The 23,497-nt window shown below is 29.0% G+C and overlaps 1 protein-coding gene across 2 annotated transcripts; it reads left to right on the top strand.

Moving 5' to 3' along the window:
- The first annotated feature begins 4,536 nt into the window (after positions 1-4,536).
- LOC101505584 (E3 ubiquitin-protein ligase RMA1H1-like) lies at positions 4,537-8,127 on the top strand. Of its 2 annotated transcripts, none has more exons than XM_004506491.4 (2): positions 4,537-4,727; positions 7,158-8,127. In XM_004506491.4, the coding sequence occupies exon 2, from the start codon at positions 7,189-7,191 to the stop codon at positions 7,909-7,911; it is 723 nt and encodes a 240-aa protein (XP_004506548.1). In that variant the 5' UTR covers positions 4,537-4,727; positions 7,158-7,188; the 3' UTR covers positions 7,912-8,127. The 2 variants fall into 2 exon arrangements, with proteins under 2 accessions (XP_004506548.1, XP_004506547.1); XM_004506490.4 differs by lacking the exon at positions 4,537-4,727 and adding an exon at positions 4,767-6,937.
- The last annotated feature ends 15,370 nt before the right edge of the window (positions 8,128-23,497 follow it).

Here is a 23,497-nt window from a genome sequence, read left to right as displayed (position 1 = left end):
AAACTCTATTTTATAAAAGAATAATAAAATGTTTTAAAGAGAGTTAAATTAGATGTGACATCTTTTTACTCCTTGAGTTTTGAGACACGAGTTGTACAACTCGATCGTTTTAAAACTCACATTTTAAAATAATTATTCAAATCAAACAAGTCTTCTTTAAGTTCGTCAAATTTAGCATTTTTTATAACAAAACTACAATTTATTTAAAATCAATCAACGCATTCACATACCAAGAACTACGTAGCTTTGATTTCTCCATCGCACCGGGAGATACGTAGGAGCAAGATCACACTCTTGTCAAGCACACTAATAAAAACTTTCTTTTTTTTCCACTCTTTTTTAACACACTTTTATCTCAAAAAAATCACATTTATAAAAAACAATTTATATTCATATTTAATAATAAAAAAAATAAATATATTTAAGTTGATATAATTTTACACAATTAATTAAAGGTAACCGTATTTTAACGGATGTCGTAGGGGGCTAATACCTTCCCTACGCATAATCGACTCCCGAACTCAAAATCTGGTTTCAAAGACCATTTTTACATTTTTAAGGGTTTTCCAATATTTTCCCTATTTTAAAATAAATTTTGGTGGCGACTCCATTGAATTCGAGGAAAACTCGAAATTTTAGGCCGCGACACCCAAAAAAAAAAATTCAACATTTTTTCGACTTCTTACCCATCCTCTTCATTTTTCCTCAACATTAAAATAAAGTTTCTATTGATATTACCAATTATCATTTTTAATGACATATCAATATTTCACATAAATATTAAGATAAAAAAATTTAAAGCGTAATTTTTTTCTAAATTTTTTAATTGGTTCAGTGCCAACAAGGTAGAGCTTTATTATTTGTTTTTAATTAAGTAATTTAAAATAACTATTAATTATAGAATACATTAAATATTTAAGTAAAGTATGATCAAACATTCTTTTATTCAGAGTACTTTCGATGGATGCAACATTAATTGTTTTTTTTTTTGTTAAAATATTAATTAAAACTTATTAATAATTTGAATTTAACTATTTGATTTGTATTTTTGAGTTTAATTGTAGTTTTGATTTTTTATTTTCACCAACTCACAAAATTGATATCATATTTTAAAATTTGACAATTTTAGTTTCTTCTTTAGATTAATTTTTAACCAAAAAATGATAATATGACATATTTTAAATGACGTGACATACAATATTATGATATAAAATCATCTAGATAAATTTATTATTTATATATCATTAATTTAATATAAACATGAATTATATGTGAAATTAAAAATGAAGTTTTTAGGCAATTGTTTTTGTAATTTTATGATTGTTAATCATTTCATATTATCGTATATATATCATGTCATTTAAAATTTATCAAATTTTTATTTTTTTAGTTAAAAAAAATATAATGAGAGATTAAAACTGTTGAATTTTTAAAATAAAAAAACTAATTTCATAAATTGGTGAAAATAAGGAGACTAGAGCTACAATTAAACATGATTTTTTATATTTAGAAAGCGGAAAAAAAAATCTATGGCTAATTCTAAAAACATTGAAGAAATAAGAGAAAATTTTCTATAAACTAAACTTAAATAATAATTATTTTATAGGATATATATGTATTAAAGTTTCTTTTTATTCTTTAAATTTTAATTTAATTGACAAATATTGATTTTATTAAGTTTCATGTCTTGTTCCGAATTTAAAAATAAAAATTCCAACAAACGTTTAAACTATTTCTAACAAATATCTTTATTTATTGAAAGAAACAAACATCTGTATTTAATAATTTGACGAAGTATTTAATAAATTTTTAATATTATCCTTATATATGTTCTTTTAATAATTGAATTGAATGTCACTATGAAAGGAAAAGACTAAATGAAATCAACCTAAAATATTGAGAGGACTTGAGGCCGTTAAATATGGGATTTCTATATACGTTGCACCGGTATAAGTAGGGGTATAAGATTCCGCTTGTCCCACAAACTCGTCTTCTTATATAGTAATGATTTATGTTTGATTTGGTCCTAGAAAGAAAGAAAAAAAAGGACAAAACATAAATAAAATAGAAAAATGCTCTAGATAAGATTTATTTTTATTTTTTTTAATTTTTCCATTTCAATCAAAATTACTTTAATGATAAATAATTATTTTATGTTAATGTTGATTAAGTATTTAAAAAAAATTATTGATCAGATCATTAATTTAATAATTTTAAATTTGTAAAACAATGATATGAGATACTATTATTGAAAAAATTGACGAATTGAAATTAGACGTGACTTGCTATAAGTTGCTTTATAATAATTTTAAAAAAAATGTTTAAGTTATTATTTGATGATTGGTCGTAGAACTAACTAATTTCGTCTTTATTGAACTTACAATTTATTGAATTTGATCGAATTAAAATCTAAAAATTGACCTAATAAATATAGAGACTGAGTAAGTAAATATCAAACCTGACTTAATTCATTATTTATACACTCCTAAATACAAATACAATATTTAATACAATAAATTTTGTGATTTAGTATAAAAGAGCTAAATACTTTCACTAACAACAAAAACATCACAATAAAAATTGAAAAAATAAAAATTATGGTTGATTACAACAATTAAAGAAACTTAAATAATATTATATTATTATATAATATAAAGGTATCAATTTCAGATATTTTATTTTTATATCTTCTTTCAATTCAAAATTTTCTATATATATTCGTTGAAATTCGTATACCAAAATATCATATCTAGGGGATTGCGAGACGAGAATACAACTACGTTAATGATATATATTTTTTCTCTAATTAGAGGTCGCATCATGTAGATGCGACCATCTATTGCCATTTATTTTATTTTTATAATAAATAATTAATTATTAATTTAATAAATAAAAAATTATAAAAATAATTAAAAAAATTAAATTATATTCATAAAATCAAACAAAATATATCTAATGAAAAAAAAGTTAATACCGTTGAATAGATATGTCAAAATAAACAAAATATTATATTATTTTAACAACTCTCTTAGATTGGAGCAATTAACAACTTCATTTTGTTTAAATTATTTTAACAACTTCCTCTTAAGTTGAAGCAATTAACAACTCCATTCTATTTTATTAACAACTCTCTCCTATTTTTTCTCGTGATTTAATAAATAAAAAATGATAAAAATAATAATAATAAACTAAATTATATTTCCAAAATTAAATAAAATACATTAATTTAAAAAAAAATATATGTTTTTGTTGATTTTATTAATATAATTTAGTTTTTTTTTATTAAAAATTTAAAAAATAAAAAATTATGCTTGATTACAACAATTAAAGAAACTTAAATAATATTATATTATTATGTAATATAAAGGTATCAATTTGAGATATTTTATTTTTATATCTTCTTTCAATTCAAAATTTTATATATTCGTTGAAATTTGTATACCAAAAATGTCATATGTTTTTTTAGGAAATTGCAAGGGAATACACGATCACGTGAAAGATATATATTTTTTTCTCAGATCAGAGGTCGCAGACCAGCTATTGCTATTTATTTTATTTTTATAACAAACAATTAATTATTAATTTAATAAATAAAAAATTATAAAAATAATTAAAAAAACTAAATTATATTTATAAAATCAAACAAAGTACATCTAATTAAAAAAAAAGTTAATGCAGTTGGATAAATATGTCAAAACAAATAAAAGGTTATATTATTTTAACAACTCTATCTTAAATTGGAGCAATTAACAATTTCATTTTATTTAAATTATTTTAACAACTTCCTCTTAAGTTGGAGCAATTAACAACTCTATTCTATTTTATTAACAACCCCTCCTATTTTTTCTCGTAATTTAATAAATAAAAAATGATGAAAATAATAATAATAAACTAAATTATATTTACAAAATAAAATAAAATACATTAATTTAAAAAAATTATATATTTTTGTTGATTTTATTAATATAACTTAGTTTCTTATTTATTAGAATAGGAGAAAAAATAGGAGGAAGTTATTAAGAATGAAGTTATTAAGTTACCCCACAATATACCGTAGAATAGGAGAAAATTGTTAAAATTATATAGTATATTATTTATATTGATACATCAACTCAACCACATTACTTTTAATATTTCTTTTTTCTAGTATTTTATTTAATTTTATTAATTATTTTTATATTTTTATTTATTAAACTAATGATTAATTATTTATTAAATTAATGATTAATAATTTATTATAAAAATAAATAAATCACAATAGAAGATCACAATCCTAAATGTAATAAAAAAAAATATAATAGAAAATTTTAAATAGAAACAGAATATAAAAGAAATTTCAACCATAAATTTTACTTACTACATAATAATGAAAAAAATAAGAATACTGGACAAATATCGTATACAAAGTATGTAACCGGTACGAGTACTTTACTGTTTTACGTGTTCGTACGCGTGGTTTTTTATTTATTATCATTATTATCATTATTTAAATAAAAAGATTTTGTATTATTATAAAATAAAATCCTATTGTATGCGGTCTTTGATTGTTTCCCTCCTTCATACTTAACGCAACTTTCCTTCTCTTCCATTCCATTCTGTCGTCTCTTCAACCAAACTTTCCATTATAACATTCTCAAAACCCTTTCACTTTTAATCCATCCTTCAATCTTCAATCTTCAATCTTCAAACTTCATAAACTTTCATCTTTCACTCACTCGTATCTTATTGTAAGTGTTCAAATACCTCTCTCTCTAATGGGTTTGTTTTTTTTCTTTCAATTGCTTTTATTTTTTGTTCTTAGCTTCTTTTCTTCATCTGGGTATTAAAATTTTCTCTAAAAATTGTTTCTTTTTTGTTCCTTCATTAATGGGTCCTTTGACTTTCCGCAAGGAAATTACTGTTATAAGCTTTGTTTTGAGATCCTGATTTTCATTCCTCAAATTTTCAATAGAATATAAATACTTTTGTTTCTCACTACCATGTGTATGTTAATTTAATTACTGATGGGGTTTATGTGCATAGTCATGGAAAATTTTGATCCTTCTTTTGTTTTTCCTTTTCAATGTTTCTGGCAATTTATTTAACCGTGTTGTCTTTTGTTTGGGTTTGTTATGCTGAGTCAAAAAAAGTTATGTTATGGTGTGATGGTTTAAAGATTATTTTTTTCCTAATCAAAGTAAAGTGAAAATATTTTCACCACGTTTGTTTCTCTCTAAAATCTTAAATAGGATTTTTTTAAGCAGTAATTAGTAAAAAAAATTAATTTACAAATTGAATTTCATGCTTAAATATTGTGTTTCTTGTGAAATTATGGTCTCAATATTCAACAAACAGAAGGGGGACTTGGATAAATTTTTGTTCCAACGTCCATTAATGATTGAATCCTCTTTCCTCTCGAGACCTTAATTTTCTTTTATAAAAAAATCTCCTTTCCTCTAATCATGGATTTAGAAGCAGATTTAATTTATATGATTTAAAATTGATTTTGTTAATGATGGTGCTAGATATCAGAAATTGCTTTCGGATATGTAAAATGCATTGGCTAGATTATTTAACTTCTTCCTTGAAAATAGAGTAAAAAAAAACTTCTTCCTTGAAAAGAGTTTGATTTTTGTGATTCAGTTAAACAACTATAAGCCTAGAATTCTCACAAATAATTCTCTTTTAATTTATCAAATATAAAAATTTGTCAAATAAAGATGACATTGATTCAGCAACTAACATATTTAATGTTTATAACTATAATATCAACTTGTATTGCAATTATTGACTATAAGCGTATATATAAATGTTTCTAGAGTCATAGACTCTTTTATTCTTTAATGAAACACGTTTTTTTTTTAAATAGAGAAATTAAAATTAAACTATAAAGTTGGATCTAACTACTTTTGGAAAAATAAAAAATTAAAAAAATAATATTTGCAAAGACTCTTCAATGCTAGTCATTGGAAAATAATATTGTAGCCGAACTATTACTTTCTCTTAAGGAGTGCCCCTAGACAGGGCCCAAAGAGTAAGGCAGCCATATAAGGCCTAACATAAACTTATTTTTTGATTTAATTAATAGTATTAATTTTTTAATTATTTTCTTAAGTCTTATAATATAAATTTGACACACAAATTTTGCATTTAGTAAAAACTAATTAGATTTTAAAGATCCTTACTTTTATTGTGGTCATCATATCTAAAGAGTTTAATTTTAGATTTTGTTTTAAACTTTAATTTGTTGTGTCGACCCTACCCTTAGAGTTTCTGAAGGGTTTTCAAAAATATTAATTTAATGTTTAATTGCTTGAGAGTTGGATCCTTATTTTCGTAAAATGTTTGTGTTGGGTTTACTTTATGATATACTTTTTTTTTTTTTTTTATTATAATTGAAATATGCTTGTATCTCTTTCCAATTAAGTTTTTTATGGAAAAATTAATTATTCCTGATGTGTGAATGAGTGGTTATCACAACTTGAACTTATCACCTTAGGCAAATTCTGGCCCCACCTTTGTCACCACCCTAAGCTATGCTTATCTATCTTAAAATAATTATACAAAGAATCTTTTAGTTTATCTTTCAATTTCAAGAAAAACTTGTATGGTCACAACATTTTATACATGTTTGTACTTTGTATTTTAATATTCTATTATCATGTAAATATTTTGGATTGATCTCAAGACTTTAGATTTTTTCAAATTATAAACTGTACTTTATAGATAGTTGTAATAAATATGGCTAATCAAGTAACCATAAAATAACTGTCCTAGTTTGTTTGAGATCTGTGTTTGTCTTGACCCACATCAATTAATGCCATGAATTAGATGTTGTATATTTGATATCCACAAGGTTCGAACTCGAGACAAAGTTGGTCCAGGACATGGACCGACTTAAATTTCTCTGCCAAACCTTCTTTCTCAACCGTAATGAAACTACCATTGTACTATAGAGGTTGACATTTTTCAAAACAAGTTTTAGTTTTGAGGATTTTTTTTCTCCTTATGAATATCTATAGTGCTTTATATGATCCAAACCGTTCATATTCACAAAACTTTGATCATAAAAAAATGAACTAATCTGTAGTCAGTGATCAAACGACGCTATAATGTTCTGTCATATAATCATTGGTCAAACACTCATAATTAATACATTGTGTGCTTGTTCATTTCAGGTACCTATAAAAACATTCTGCAACACAAAAAATGGCCTTAGATGGATACATCGATGATACCGCGTCTTTTGAAGACCAACCATCTTTAAAAAATTGGAAACCTTCCAAAGATGGCATGACAGATTCTGATAGAAATGCATCTGGTGGATTTGATTGCAACATCTGCCTGGATTGTGTGCAGGATCCGGTTGTCACATTTTGTGGCCATCTTTACTGTTGGCCTTGCATTTACAAATGGCTTCATTTAAAAACCAGTGTCTATTCGGAATACGAAGAACAGCAGAAGCCGCAATGTCCGGTCTGCAAATCAGAACTCTCTCAATCCTCCTTAGTTCCATTATATGGCCGCGGCCAAACTAAGACAACTTCCGAAGAGAAGGTGAACCAAGTAGGGATTGTCGTGCCTCAAAGGCCTTCGGGTCCGAGATCATACAATGCTACAACTGTTTCTCAATCTAGTTATCAAAGTTATCGTCATCCTCAACAATTCAACTCGATTCCTAGCGATCCCTCGCGGATGTTTAGCACGAGTGGTTCGGCACTAGACAATACATATGGAATTTTTGGTGAGATGATATATGCAAGGGTGTTTGGCAATCAGGTGGAAAATATGTATACATATCCTAATTCATATAATTTTCAAGGGAGCAATAATTCAAGGATGAGGAGACATTTAATGCAGGTTGATAAATCACTCAGCAGAATCTGTTTTTTCCTACTTTGCTGCTTAGTTTTGTGTCTTCTCTTATTCTGAAGAATACTATTTTCAATTTCAACTTTAGAAACAGTGCATATATCTTTGTATAGAATATGTTTAGTATTTTGAATTTCTGATTCAGATTGAGAATTGATGATGAGATGTATAATTATCACTCTTCATTTTAGCATGTGTGAAATAGATGTTGTATTATGGTTATGTAATTGAGATTCAAATCGTGAATCGTATAATCTATTTTTCAAAGTTAAATAATTTGTTACTCTTGAGTCTTGTTTTGGTATGCGACATGTATCGGTGTCCGACATTCGTACAACGGTGTCCGACATTCGTACAACACTTATCGAACTACTCAGACAAGTGTTCAAACAAATCTTTTTTTTTCTTCTTTGCTTCAATACAACTTAGATACTCTTGTAGGAGGATAAGATGTGTCAAAGTAGAGATGATCAGTAAAACTTAAATTTGACTACACTATTCTTAACTTTTCGCTATAGTAAAATGATAAATGATGGTGAAAAACTATAATATTTTGTTTAAAACTAGTGAAATAAATTGCTCAATTTAAATCTTTTATAGATAATGCTCATATTTTATTTAGTTATAATAATAGATAATTATATATATGTCAGTGTCTTATATTTTTTTTTAAAATAGCAGTGTTGACGTGTGTCATGTTGAACGTGTTGGGTGTTCTTGTTGGAGTATGTGCTTTTTAAAAGTAAAATTAGTTCAAATTAAATATTAAACATAACATTAAATGATTGGATGATAGATCCATAATAAGTAGTTTGGTTGGTGAGCTAAGGAGTATTAAAAGAGTTTTAAGAAGAAGATTTTGAATTCAGATCGGTAAATCAATCTATTTTTTTCTTCTTTTTGATTTGGTTATTTATTTAATTTTAAGTAATGATTTGATTTGGTTATTTATTTAATTTTAAGTAATGATTTGATTATTTATGTTTTAAAATTTCAACAATGTTATCATTCTTTTTCATAAATTCATAAAATTCATCAAAATTTTTTAAAAAAAAAACTCATTAATTTCATTACCAATTTCAAGAAAATTCTTATATTTATCAAATTCACAACTCAAATATTCAAATAAACTCATATCTTCATCTTTATTTGATGAATTTGATGTTGTTGGAGATAAAAATATGAGTTTATTTGAAGATTTGAGTTATAAGTTTGATAAAAATTTGGATTATATTGAAGATGATAGTTAATTTAATAGTTTTTGTTTGAATATTTTAATGAATTTTTTGAATTTCCGTAAAAAAAAGAGTAACATTGTTTACATTTTAAGAGATAAATGATCAAATCCTTACTTAAAATTAAATAAAGAAAAAAAAAATTAAATTTGAATTGTTATTTAAAATTAAGATAAAAGACTACAAAAAAATATTGTCTATAAATCGAGATGTCAATATACAAATTTTAAATTAATTTAAAATTTAATTTAAAAGTTAAATGACCTAAAAAAAAAGCAATCTATAACAAAAAAAAAAAAGTTGATCACACTAAGTTTAGATAATGATTCATTAATGAATCTTGGTGAATCGGACTTTTAAAATGATATTCGTGTCAAAAATTGATACATGTATCGATAGGATTACATTTTGTATCAAATCCATGTACAATTTGCAATACTTATAACTAGTATAACTAACTATACATAGTATTTTAGTTTTTCCCTTTAAGCTTGTTACAAGGCAAACCAATCATTTAGAGACAAGTTGTTTTTTAGAACTCCTTAAAACATGGTATTGATTTATGCCGCATCAATATTTAATTCAAATTTCCTATCAAACAAAAATTATTTTATTGAGATATAAATAGATGGTTTTGTTTATTGGTGAGGAGAAGGCCATATAAAGGCCGCACTACGTAGTACGTAAGAAGCTATGTCTTATCCATTGCTTGGGATAGGACAAGCTTTGTGGTCCATAGATTTAAATTTAAATACGTCTACTTCAATCCATGTGCTGGAAACCACATTTAATAATAATAAGGCTTAATTGTAGTTTTGGTCCCCATTTTGTACTTTACATTCTTACTGAAAGACTCGTTTACCTTCTAAGTGTTAGGGGTGTTCAAAAAAACCAAAAACTGAACCAAACTGCCTAACCGAACCGAACCGAACTGGTTTTGAACTGAACTGGTTTAAGAACCGAACTGTTTTCGAACTGATTTTGTAAAACCAGAATTGAACCGAACCGGTTTTTCAATTCAAAAAACCGAACCGAACCGGTTTTTTGTTTAAAAAAACCAAATCGAACCGGTTTTTATTTCAAAAAACTTGAACCGAATTTTTTTTAGTCGTAATTAGGGGTAATTATGAAAATTTTGGCCTATATGAACAAAAAAATTAAGTTAAACCAGTTCGGTTTGGTTCAAAATAATAAACCGGTGCACCACTTTTATAAACCGGTTCGGTTCGGTTCTTTGAACTGAAAACCGGTTCAGTTCGGTTTTTCCAAACTGAAAAACAGTTCGGTTCAATTTTCAAATGGTTCTAGTGCAGAACTGAACTTTGCCCACCCCTACCTCAAACAAAATTTTGGTCTAAAACTTGATGAAATTTCATTTTTTTTTTGCATTTATTTAAGTCACATCATGCCTCAAAATCCCATTTGCAACAATTGCACCTGAAATCTATGATTATAAATGGTGTAGTACGACTTAAAAAAATGAAATTTCATTAAGTTTTTGACCAAAATTCTATTTGGGGACCAGAACTGAGGAGAAACAAAATGAGGGGACTACTTTTGCGATTCAGCTAAAATAGGGGGACCAAAACTGCAATTAAGCCTAATAATAACTATGGTTGTGAGACTCGTGAGTGAATTTGTAGACTTGATCGGAGTATATAAGTTTACTTCCCTAAAATAAATTGACTCGTTCCTAAAATCGTTTTTTGGTAGATTTGTGAAATTCGTGTAGACTCAAACATAATTAGGAGTCTTTGGTGAGTTCCTTAGTTTGTAGAATTTTTTTACAATGAATCCTGACTTTATTTTAATTATAATTTTGGTCTCTCTATTTCAACTGAATCGTGTGACACCCTAAATCTCAAAATAATATATATAATAATTTATATCATATTTCTATAAAATTTGCAGTGGATAAATAAAAATATGTTTCCAAGAAAATAAAAACTTTAATTTTTAATTTAGGATATCACGTTTCTCAAAAATCAAAAGAAACACTTTAACTTCTTTACTCCATAGTGCAATCTCATTACATAAAATTATCACAACACACCCATCTTTTGTTATCACATCACATAAACTCATCTAATCACACATATATAAATTTAATTCGACACACAATATCACAATAATATCAATATCACACATTCTAATAAACTAAATCAATCAACACCCAACAAATATTTCTATTCTATATTTTAATCTCACAATTTCCATATTTTCACATTAATTAATTTATCCCTCAAGGGGCTACTGCCATACGTAGCGATCCCCGGATGAATCGTTTGGAAATATGGTTTTTCCATTCATCTCACAATATATTACACTCATGAATTCAAACACTCTCTCACCCCTTACCTTATTTTGACGCTTTCACGCACGAATATGATTCCATGAGCAAACAACCTTTGTCCTTTGACTCTTTGTCCTTCAATCGATTTAACTCGACAATTTATAGGTAAACGTCAAAAATAGATTATGAGAAGACACTCTAAAAATTAATTTTCCAAAGTCGGTCAAGTAAACTTACCATAAATCAAAAATATAATGAGCGGATAATATAACCACTTTTCACACGATCGTTTTGGCGTTGGTTTCACTCAAATCGGACTTACGGTGAAGAAGAACGGTGCAAAATAATGAATTCTACAAACAGAGAAGTCGGGTATTTTAGAGAGAAATTGAGGTTGTTAAAAAAATCTGAGGAAGTATGTTTATTTGACTACCTAAATGAATAAAACGACATACTGAAATTTGGACAAGAACGGAGAAACTTTTCTGGAACAATTTTCGATCATCGGTGTCAAACTATAGATTGTTGTTGTGTTTCTCTTTGGTTTTACGGCCGCCGTCCAACTCCCTTCCTTTGTTTGTTTTATTTTATTTTATTAACAATTAGGGTTCACAAATGGGTCAAACCCATTGATCTCCTTTTAGGTTTTACTAGTTTTATTGTATTTATTTTTAAAACACAATTTCATTAATAAATCATTATTAATATTTCAAAACTAATAATTTATAAATAAAAATAATTAATCTTTTAAAATACATTAATAACCAAACCTCTCATATTCAAATAATCGCTATAATAATACTTATTTTTCCAAATACTCAAATTAAAATATTACCATCGTTAGAGAATAGTCGAAATTATAAAATAAATAAATATAACATCAACACTTTATATTAATTACTAAATCTTAATAAATATATATAAAATCACAATATCATAATAAGTATATAAAAATAAAGGAAATCAAACACAATATCACTACTATCTCAAGATAATTATTTATAAAAAAAAATAACTAAAAATAGAAAATAGTTATAAATAATTAAAATATAACTACGTGCATACTAATACCAGTCAAGCGCATATAAAAGTATTACATTAATTGGGTACACATATATACACATAAAATCGTATAAAATCTTTTTTTAATAAATATATATATTACACTAAAATACTATTATTTTAAAAAAAATAGATCAAAGAGTAAAATATAATATTTATTATTTATATCGCTCATGTAATCTAATACTTATAAAACTAGCACATCATATAAATCACCTATATAACGAAAAATTAGTCACAAAGTTGATTAACATATATTTTATAATAATTTTAACATCAAATTAATTATTTAAAATCCTATTTAATTAATAAAATAGTTTATCATAAAATTTAGGGTGTTACAAATTGCATAAATAATTCCTCAATTTTGGTCCTCCAAACAAAATTTTGATCCAAAACTTGATGAAGTTTCAATTTTTTTGCGTTTATTTAAGTCACACCAAACCTCAAGATCTCGTGGTACCTGAAATCTATTATTAGGAGGACTACTTTTGCGATTCAACTAAAATAGGGGGACCAAAACTGTAATTAAGCCTTATTTCTTTGACTCATCTCTTTGTTTCCCTTAAACATAAAAGAATGTGATCAAACAAAGTTGTTTCTCACTTTCTTTTTCATCACTTTCTTCTGCCTTCGTTTTGCATTCGTTTGTGTTCCATTTTAGTGTTTTATTTATGTTGGAACATATAGTATGTTATTGTGTGAATTTAAAAATTTGTTGAAGTCCCACATTGGAAATAAATATTTTTGTTTTTAAATTCAAGTAGAAAGATACATTTTTTTTTTTAAAATTCAATTCCCACATTGGAACGAATATTTTTTTGAAGTCTCACATTGGAAAACTCTCATATTTTGAGTAGTTTTCAACTCTATAAATACTAAAGTCCCATATTTGATAAAAAACATAGTTGAGTTTGCTTCCATCACTATATAATAAGTTTCAAACTATTGTGAAAGTACACCAAAGTTGGATGCATTTCTCAACTTTCTCTCTTCACCCTTTTATATTCTGCTCGACTGATTTCCGAGCCACTTATCCACTTTCTTTCTGTTATTCAATATTTTAAAGTGGTTTTGTACCATTGTCCATTCGATTTTTAGAGTGGTTGTTATGCCGTAGGCCCTTTAATTTTTAGAGCAGTTGTTATACCGTAGTTCCGTTGAATTTTGAGTGGTCCTAATATCACTATCATTTTTGAGCAGTTTTTGTGCAGTAGTCTTTTAGAGCAGTTTTTGTGTCGTAGTCTTTTTTATTTATGGGTGGTCATAGTACTATATTGCGAGTGACTTTAATCGTCTTATTAAGAGTGATTTTAACCGCCATATTGAGAGTGTAATTCTAGAACGATTTTCTACGGTGCAGTGGAACTCCGATACAATGAATCTGAACTGTTTTTACCCTGAGGACTTCGTGGTTGATAGTCTGTCTTGTACAATTTGGGCAGTATTGCAAAACATCTTAAAGAGAGCGACCTAGTTCGCGACTCAACCCAATAATATCTTCGGTGACATAAATTGTGAATTTTAAATAGTTTTTCGAAACTGAAAAATAACAATTTTTATACGTTTCTTTCTGCCATGTCAACCGAAGAGATGACTGGAGTGTGTTATGTTGCCTCTGATTTCAATAAACTGCTTCAGCTTGAAGCAAATAGAAAATGATACGAAAGTTGGAGAATTAACCCATGAGCGAATAATGATAAAAATTATATTCTTAATAGACTTGCTGATTATCTGTATAACTACTACAGTTCCAGCAATACTGCTAGAGATGTTTGAGATGCTCTAAATAAGTATGTTGTGAGCTGTTATCCAGAGTATTAAATGATCGTTGACAAATCCGTGGAGGTTTAGTGTCGTAAAATTCATAAGATAACTCATGAGATTATCTATTAAGGTAAGTCACTCATGACATATTTAAATTTAATGTTGAAATTTAATATTCCTCATTCTGTTTGATTGTTGAAATCAATAAAATGTCTCTTTTTGCTTAAATATTGTGTGATTTTATTTTTTTGACCTGCTAGACTATGTGATGTGAACATATCTGATTTCAAACTTAAGTAACTTACGTTTAATTCTAAAGTCATTTTTAAATGATTTTGAAAAATGTAATTTTTGTAGTTGATAGCGTTTCAGCAAGTGTACTGAATTGTTGCAAATAATAATAAAACGGTAGTACGAAGTGTTGAACTCAAGGATTGCGTTTTACTATCGAATTATATTTAATTACTAAAATTAAATAAAAAGTTTCCGAATTGATTGAAAAAATATTTGAAATTAACAACAGTAATAAAATTGATCATTTATAATAAGAAAAATGTTAGGGACGAGTTTAACTTTGAATCCAACATTGGTGTCTAATTTGATCCTAGTTATTGAATTCCTTTATTGAATTATTACCGAATTCTCTTTATTAGTCTTGCCCTATTGTCTTAGTGTCAGAACCTTTAATTCCAAAGTAACCCCTAATTCTTTAGTGGATTTAAGATTAAAATTAAGCATTACCGTACATGAATTCTCTTTTTAAACTATGGCCTCTGCAACTAATTTAATTGGTTTCATGAACTGTATCTATCCCTATAATACAAATTCATGAATTTCTCATCTCAAGCATTCGTAAAGGCCACTTTCGTTTCAAAATACAAATCGTAGAACATTTTAATGTTGATCAATCAATAAAAAGCATTAAGCACAAAGATGAGAAAAATAATTCAATAAACTCATTCATATAACTAGAAATCAAATCAGAAAAATAAGGGTTTCATCTTGTTACACTCATCTTTAACAATTAGGGTTTAGTTACTCATGACAGAGATAGAAAAGATAGGAATTAGAGAAGAATTACAAGAAAGGTTCATGAATGATTCTTGATAAAACTGTTCCAATGGTGTTAGAAACGACCGTCTTTGTGTTTCTATGCTAGGGCACAACTCTCCAAACTTCCCAATAGTAAAAAAGATGCCTAGAAAGTGAAAAAAGAAAATGCATTTTAATGAATTATGTCGCGTCCTAGGCGCAACTTTTGTGCTTCAAACGCGTCCCAACAGTGGCAAAATGCTGAAAATGCGCCTCAGGCGCGGTTGTTGCGCTTCAGGCGTACAACTTCTTATGTTTGACGTTTTTTGCATTTGTCTCCTCGTTTGAGTCTGAATTGGGTTCCGGTGGCTTCATGAAAGTTGTAGCTGTTAAACATAAGTCCTCTAGATCATGATTTTGACATAATTACAAACATACAGTGTACATGTATCATTTGATAAATCTAACAGGTTGAACTGAGTAACATTTCAGGAAAAACAAGCAAATACTATACACTTGGAACAAAAGCTTGGAACTCAAGGAATCAACCAAAATTGGAGGATGTGCTTGAGAAAGATGCAAATATGTATAGTGTGATTAGTGGTTATAGTAGTTATTTAGTAGACTCATCAATATGGTTTCATACTTAAGTATTTGCCAAAGTAAAAATGAAATCATAAAATAACAAAGTAAATCAATCAACTGATAAGTCAATTGATGAATCAATTGGGCAATCGATTGTCTGACTCAGAAAAAAAGTTTTTACTAAGTAAATCGATTGGAAAATCGATTACTTAAAGGCTTTTAGTAAAACCTGAGTTCTGTGTTTAATCCAATCAATTGAACAATCGATTGGGACATCAATGGAGGAATCAATTTTGTGATTCACAGAACCAACCACTTACTGAATCAATCGATTGGCAAATCGATTGTGAAAAAGTTTTTCATCAGGAATGAGTTCTGTGATCAACCAAATCGATTGGACAATCAATTGAATTAAGTTTCTTAAACTACAAGTTTTGTGGCAATCGATTAGGTAATCGATTGAAGTTAATCATTTATCAGAAACATGTTGCATAATCGATTGGCACATCGATTTCAACCAAAATAGTTGAGCTACTGTAACAAGCCAAATCGATTGGATTAAAACATTGGAGTCACTGTGATCAGTCAAGTCGATTGGATTAAAACATTGGAGTCACTATGACCAGCCAAGTCGATTGGCAAATCGATTGGATTAAAATGTCTGAGTCACTGTGATCAGCCAAATCGATTTACAAATCGATTGAACTAAATGTTTGAGTTACAGGCTCATTGCCAAATCGATTATGACTATGAATATACGTCGACTGAGCAATCGATTGTTTTGATCTCGTTGTTTGAACAAAACACCTATAATCGATTACTCAATCGATTCTGATATTCTTAGTATCAGTCTCTGATTTATGCATTAGAGGAATCGATTGGCAAATCGATTCAATCTTATATTTTCAAGATTCAAGAAAAACAAGAAGCATGATAATCGATTGGGCAATCGATTAAGCTGGTTTTAAACTTATATAAAATCGATTGAGAAATCGATTGACCTGATGTTTTTCTGAATATATATAAGCTGATTCAATCACATTTTAAAACTAATACATTACACATTTTTCTAACCAAGACACTACACTTGAAACAGTTATTTTCAAGATTCAAGAAAAACAAGAAGCATGATAATCGATTGGGCAATCGATTAAGCTGGTTTTAAACTTATATAAAATCGATTGAGAAATCGATTGACCTGATGTTTTTCTGAATATATATAAGCTGATTCAATCACATTTTAAAACTAATACATTACACATTTTTCTAACCAAGACACTACACTTGAAACAGTTATTCATTACACGTTTTCACAATACAGAAACCAGGAAAAACACTTTGAAAGAAATAATTGTTACCACACACAAAATACTCATTTGGCAAATCTTGTTTGTGTGAAATTCATATTGTGATTGAGTCATTATCATTTGTCCAATTTTATCTTTTCAGTAACAACAATCTGTAAAGAAAGTTCTGGAAATCCAGTAGTGTAAATTGGTGACTATCTTTGTTGGTGCGTGTGTTCATCAAGAAGAAATCTCATCTTGATCTCGTGAGAGTTAGGCGAGTAACTCCAGGGATAAGGTGGCATTGTAATAGAAGCGAGTGAGTTGGATAGATAGGCCATGTGTGAGCTGGAAAATCTGTAAAACGTACTCAAGTCAATTCTATTGGAAATGCTGAAATCTGGTTTAAATTTCAGGACTGGATGTAGGCTATCAAACTAATAGCCGAAACAGTATAAATCCTGGTGCATGATTTCCTCTATCTCTTTTTACTTTTCATATTAATCTTGCATGTGATTATAAACTTCTGCTGTGAATAAACTGTTTGAATCTTTTACTGTTAAAATAAGAATTAATATTAAACAAGTTGAATTTGATTTTAATTCATCACTTAGGAAAGAATTAGATAATCTTGTTGATAACAATTCTCATATATTTTTAACAAATAGAGGCCATAATTTCTTACAGTAGCTATGGAGCTTAGCGTTCAGTTTCACTTGGTTTGATTCCAATTGAACATCTACAACTCTAGATATGGGTGAAATACTCTACACATGTCATATTGATTTCTCACCAAAATTCAGCACTGCATTAAAACAAAGTAACAATACAAAACTCCGAAAAATCTCTACTTAATCAAGGAAATAAGAACATAAACATTTCATTAAATCAAAGAAATAAAATTAACAAAATATATTAAAATAACTCCTTAAATTAACTAATGAATAAAAGATAAATAAGACTAAAAACAATGAAAAATATACATATGAAGAGTCATCACAACTCAAAACTTAATCTATTGTTTGTCCCCAAGCAACAATTAATTTCAGATTTGGTATAGTTAAAATCAAACTTAAACTCAATTTCTCATATAACATCAAACTCAATTCTCAAAGTTCCAGCTACTACAAAACATTCATCATGCTCTATGATTGCTTATAAAGAAAACAACACAATTTATATACTTTAGCATTCATTCATCAAGTTCAACTCACTCTTCACACAATCTCACCAAAATTTCTCTCAAGTATTTAGCAAGGGTTATGAATTTATCATTCAAATCCTAGAACATGCATCACACTATGATAGGCTCGAAAAAATTCTAGTTACTAATCACAATGCAGCAAACACATACACTTCTGAAGGACTTTCAGGTTGTAATGGGACTTTGGTAAGGGTATGTCATTTTAGGATAATAGGCTTTACTACTTGAATTTAGTCATACATTTTCAAATTATTCTAGCACTTTTTATTTTTCTTCACCTTTTCATTGTGGAGATTCTCAAACATTCACAAAAGAACCAAGAAGATATTATTTATCAAAGTACACAAACTGTTTTTTTTTTTTTTTTGCTTTTTGTTTTGATTTTTTCTATTTCTATTTCTTCTTTTTTTTCCTTTCTTTTTGTGAGAATCACCACCCCAAACTTAAAAGGTTGTTATCCCATTAGCAACGCCAAACTTAGAACTTTACCAAGACGACAACTTTTTTTCTACCTAACTCCAAGTAAGGTGATTTAATTAAAGTTTGATTTTTGGCTTGTAATATGGCTGGTACGTAACCGAAATAAAAGGGAAAGACTAAAAGGGGTTAGAAAAGGATAAAATTTGCACAGAGTAGTTAGAAAGACTCAAACGACCAAACAAAATTGCCTTGGTGTATGCATAAATTATAAGTGATGCAAGTTAGAATTAGTGCAAGTTTTGAAGGGATAACACATGTCTGGATATTCACACAACAAAGAATTAAAGTGTTTAGGCTTAAAAGCTCACAAATAGGATAATAAGAAAGAGTATGAACTATCTAAATGACGCCAAACATGCCACTATAAAATTTATTTTGTTTTTTTTTTTAAAAAAACAAAATGGCAAGTGAGACTTCGACAACCAATGAGTAATCAACAATGCATGCATTAGTGAAACTTATCGAATTGAGCAATGATATAAGCAAAGAAATAGAGTTTAAATTTAAAAATCTGAAATAAATAGTTTAAGACTAACTTCAAGTTGTGAAAAAATCTTCATCATAGTGCACATTTGCACACAATTAAAAAGAAACAAATTCAAATAAAAAATAATATTGCAAAAATAAAAGTTACTTCTACCTATGGGTTGCCTCCCTCGAAGCGCTTCTTTAAAGTCATTAGCTTGACGCCTCAGCCATTGTCAAGGAGTATTGTATGACACAAAGAACACATCATCTTTCTCATGAAAGGGTATATATTTCAAGTGAGGTGGCAATTGTTTGAGTTCAACCAGTGGCGTCTCTTTCTTTTTCTCTACATATTTGTCTTCATTCCCTTTCAACTCCTCCCATGTAGTATGGAAGAGGGGGGTGTGGGATGGTGATGCTTCTAACATGAATAAAACATCTTTTACTCTTGGATCTTCACTATCTTTAACAACATCTTGGGGTAGGCATAACACTATTTCTAACGGCAGAATGAGTCCTTGATGTTCAACTTCTTCATCGACTATCAAATTGAAAATCTCAATTCGGTTTCACCATTCTCTTTGGTTTGAATGCTCTATGGCTTTTAGAATATTGAATGTAGCTTTTTCCTCATTTACCTTAAAAGTTAAGGTGTCATCCGCTAAATCAATCATAGCTCTCCTTGTTTCAAAGAATGGTCTCCCTAAGATCAAGGGGATATTATTGTCTTTCTCCATGTCTAGTACCACAAAATCCACTAGAAAAATGAACTTATCTACTTTGAACAACACATCTTCCACCACCCCATATGGGTGTTTCATTGAATGATCTGCAAACTGTAATATCAGTTGTGTGTCTTTGAATCTTCCAATGCCTAACCTTTTGTATATGGAAAGGGGCATAAGACTCACACTAGCCCCAAGATCACACAGGGATTTCCTAAAAGTTCTATCCCCAATAACGCAAGGAATAGAGAAGTTTCCAGGATCCTTAAGCTTAGGTGGCAACTTCCTCTATAGAATAACACTGCACTCTTTAGTAAGCATCACTGTTTCACTACCAATTTTTCTTTTCTTTAACAGAATCTCCTTCATGAACTTGGCGTAAGCCAACATCTGCTCTAGTGCTTATGCAAAAGGAATGTTAATTTGTAATTTTTTAAAAACATCAAGAAACTTACCAAATTGTTTTTTGGTTTCTTCCTTTCTTAATCTTTGAAGGAATGAAAGTCGAATTTTAGGCTTTGCCAGGGTCTCCTTGTTTTGTACCACAGGTTCTTCCTCCTTTTCAAGAGCTATGTGCTCTTCAACTGATGTCTGTGTGACCATTTCCTTTGAGTGGGTTGAAGTTGAAGTACTTCCACTCTGTTTGGCTTTAGGTGGTACTTTTTCACTTACCTTGCCACTCCTCGTTGTCACTGCATTGACATTATTTTGTGGATTCAGAACTGTGTCACTAGGCAAATTTACAGGCACTCTTTATGCCGTTTGTTGGGCAAGTTGACCTAGTTGGGTTTCCAAATTCTTTATTGATGCAGAGTGATTTTTCTGGATGGCTCTTGAATCTTCAATGAAAGAACTTGTGCTTGTTACTAATTTCTCTATAGCACTCTCCTAAGCAGCTTCTAGAGGTGAAACTTGATTTGCTTGAGCTCCTTGTTGACCCAAAGATACTCCTTGTTGATCTCTCCAAGGAAAATTTGGATGATTTCTTCAACCAGGGTTGTATGTACTAGAGTAGGGACTGTTCTGCTTTCCGTTATTACCTACAAAATTCACCTATTCTAGCTCTTCTATATAATTTTCATCCAGTGCTTCACAAGCTCCATTTTTATGTGCTCCCCCACAAAAGTTATAACCCGTATGTTTCAATAAGTTGACAGGGACCACTTAGGGTTGTATATTTAGGGCTTCCATCCCTTTTTTTATCTCTGCAACGATAACATCTTCTATATGTTTTGAGAGCAGCATGTCTGGAGCCAACCCATCATCCATAACATTCAATTCCAATATACCACTTGTTGACCCACCACCTCTGTCATACAACATCATTTGTTCATTTGATGCCATGATCTCAATAATTTTGTGTGCTTCTGATACGGTCTTGTAATTCAAAGAACCCCATGTCGTAGCATCCAACATAATTCTAGTGCTAGACCTAAAACCATTACAGAATATTTGCATATGAGCTTGTCATAAGCATGATTAGGGCATCCTGCTAGTAAACTTTTGAACATCCTGTAAGTGTCACGAAGAGATTCTCCCTCTTTCTGTTTGTAACTGGAAATCTCTTGCCTCTTTCTAACGCACATAGTTGGGGGAAAGTATTGTTCTAAGAACTTATCTTCAAGGTCATCCCACATGGTGATGCTACTGACAGGAAATGAGTTAAGCCACTCATTAGCATCATCTTTTACTGACAATAGAAATAGTCTCAATCTCTTGCCTTCTTCAAAACAACCATCCAATTTCACTATTTCACATAAATAAAAGAAGTTCGTGAGGTGTCTACTGGCATCTTCGTTATGTTTACTAGAAAAATGAATCTCCTTCAACTCTCGGAATAAAGCGAGGCTCACTTCAAACTTGTTAACTCTAACCGGTTTGTTATGGATGGCCAGTTGAGGACGATTTCTATTTCGATTCCTATACTCCTCGAGGGTACATTCAGGTGGTGGTGGATCCACCAATTCCGCAAATATGAAGAAATCCCCCAAATCCTCTTCTTCCACTACTAATTGTCTTTCCCTTTGTCTCCTTTCTCGAACCTCTTTTCATTTTGCTTTCGTAGTTTTTTCGATCCTTTATAATAACAAAATTATTAGGGATGAGTTTTACTTCAAATCCAACCTTGGTGACTAATTCGATCCTACTTATTGAATTCCTTTCTTGAATTATTCCCGAATTCTCTTTATTATTCTTGCCCTAATGTCTTAGTGACAGAACCTTTAATTCCAAAGTAACCCCTAATTCCTTAGTGGATTTAAGATTAGAATTAAGCATTACTGTACATGAATTCTCTTTTTAAACTATTGCCTGTGCAACTAATTTAATTGGTTTCATGACCTGTATCTACCCCTAGACTACAAATTCATGAATTTCTCATCTCAAGCATTCATAAAGTCCATTTCCGTTTCAAAATACGATCGTAGAACATTTTAATGTTGATCAAGCAATAAAAAGCATTAAGCACAAAGATGAGAAAAATAATTCAATACACTCATTCATATAACTAGAAATCAAATCAGAAAAATAAGGGCTTCATCTTGTTACACTCATTCCTAACAAATAAGGTTTAGTTACTCATAATAGAGATAAAAAAGATATAGATTAGAGAAGAATTACAAGAAGGATTCATGAATGATTCTTGATAAAACTGCTCCAATGGTGTTAGAAACGACCATTTTGAGTTTCTATGCTAGGGCACAAGTTTCCCAACTTTCCAATAGTCAAAAGGATGTCTTGAAAGTGAAAAAAAAAATGTATTTTAATGAATGATGTTGCATGCCACGTGCCCTATACACAGCTTTTGCGCTTTAAGTGCATCCCAACAGTGGCAAAATGCTGAAAATGCGCCTCAGGAGCAGCTGTTGCGCTTCAGGCGCACAACTTCTTCTGTTTGATGTTTTCTGCATTTTTCTCCTTGTTTGAGTTGAATTGGGTTCCAGGGTCCTCATGAAAGTTGTAGCTATGGATCGTAGCTTTCAGTTGCACTTGGTTTGACTCAAATTGGACATCTATAACTCTAGATATGACTTAAATACTCTACATAGGTTATGTTGATTTCTCATCAAAATTCAGCACTGCATTAAAATAAAGTAACAACACAAAACTCCGAATAATCTCTACTTAATGAAGTAAATTAGAACATAAACATTTCATTAAATCAAAGAAATAAAATTAACAAACTATATCAAATAACTCCTTAAATTAACTAATGAATGAAAGATAAATAAGACTAAAAACAATAAAAAATATGCATATGATGAGGAGTCGTAAGTAGTCAAGCTAAAATAACAAATAGTTCACATAAATTTGTAGTTAGAGAATCTTGGTCTTTAGGTTGATTACACTTTGATATGTGTGAACTTGATGGGATGTTTTATAAGAAAATGTAAAATAAAACTGAAACGCTTGACATGTTAAGGATCTTTGTAACTAAAATTGAAAGTCAATTTTAGTAGAAAGATTAAGAGGTTCCAAGTATGATTCTAGTTTGTTTATAAGTTTTATAA

The sequence above is a fragment of the Cicer arietinum genome, chromosome 6, assembly GCF_000331145.2.
Source record: "Cicer arietinum cultivar CDC Frontier isolate Library 1 chromosome 6, Cicar.CDCFrontier_v2.0, whole genome shotgun sequence".
NCBI classification, from domain to species: domain Eukaryota; kingdom Viridiplantae; phylum Streptophyta; class Magnoliopsida; order Fabales; family Fabaceae; genus Cicer; species Cicer arietinum.
Note: the sequence above shows the minus strand (reverse complement) of the source record. Positions and strands in the feature narration are given on the sequence as shown.

Excerpts from the sequence above, each read along its gene's own strand:
- LOC101505584 (XM_004506491.4), top strand. The coding sequence starts at position 7,189 with ATGGCCTTAGATGGATACATCGATGATACCGCGTCTTTTGAAGACCAA.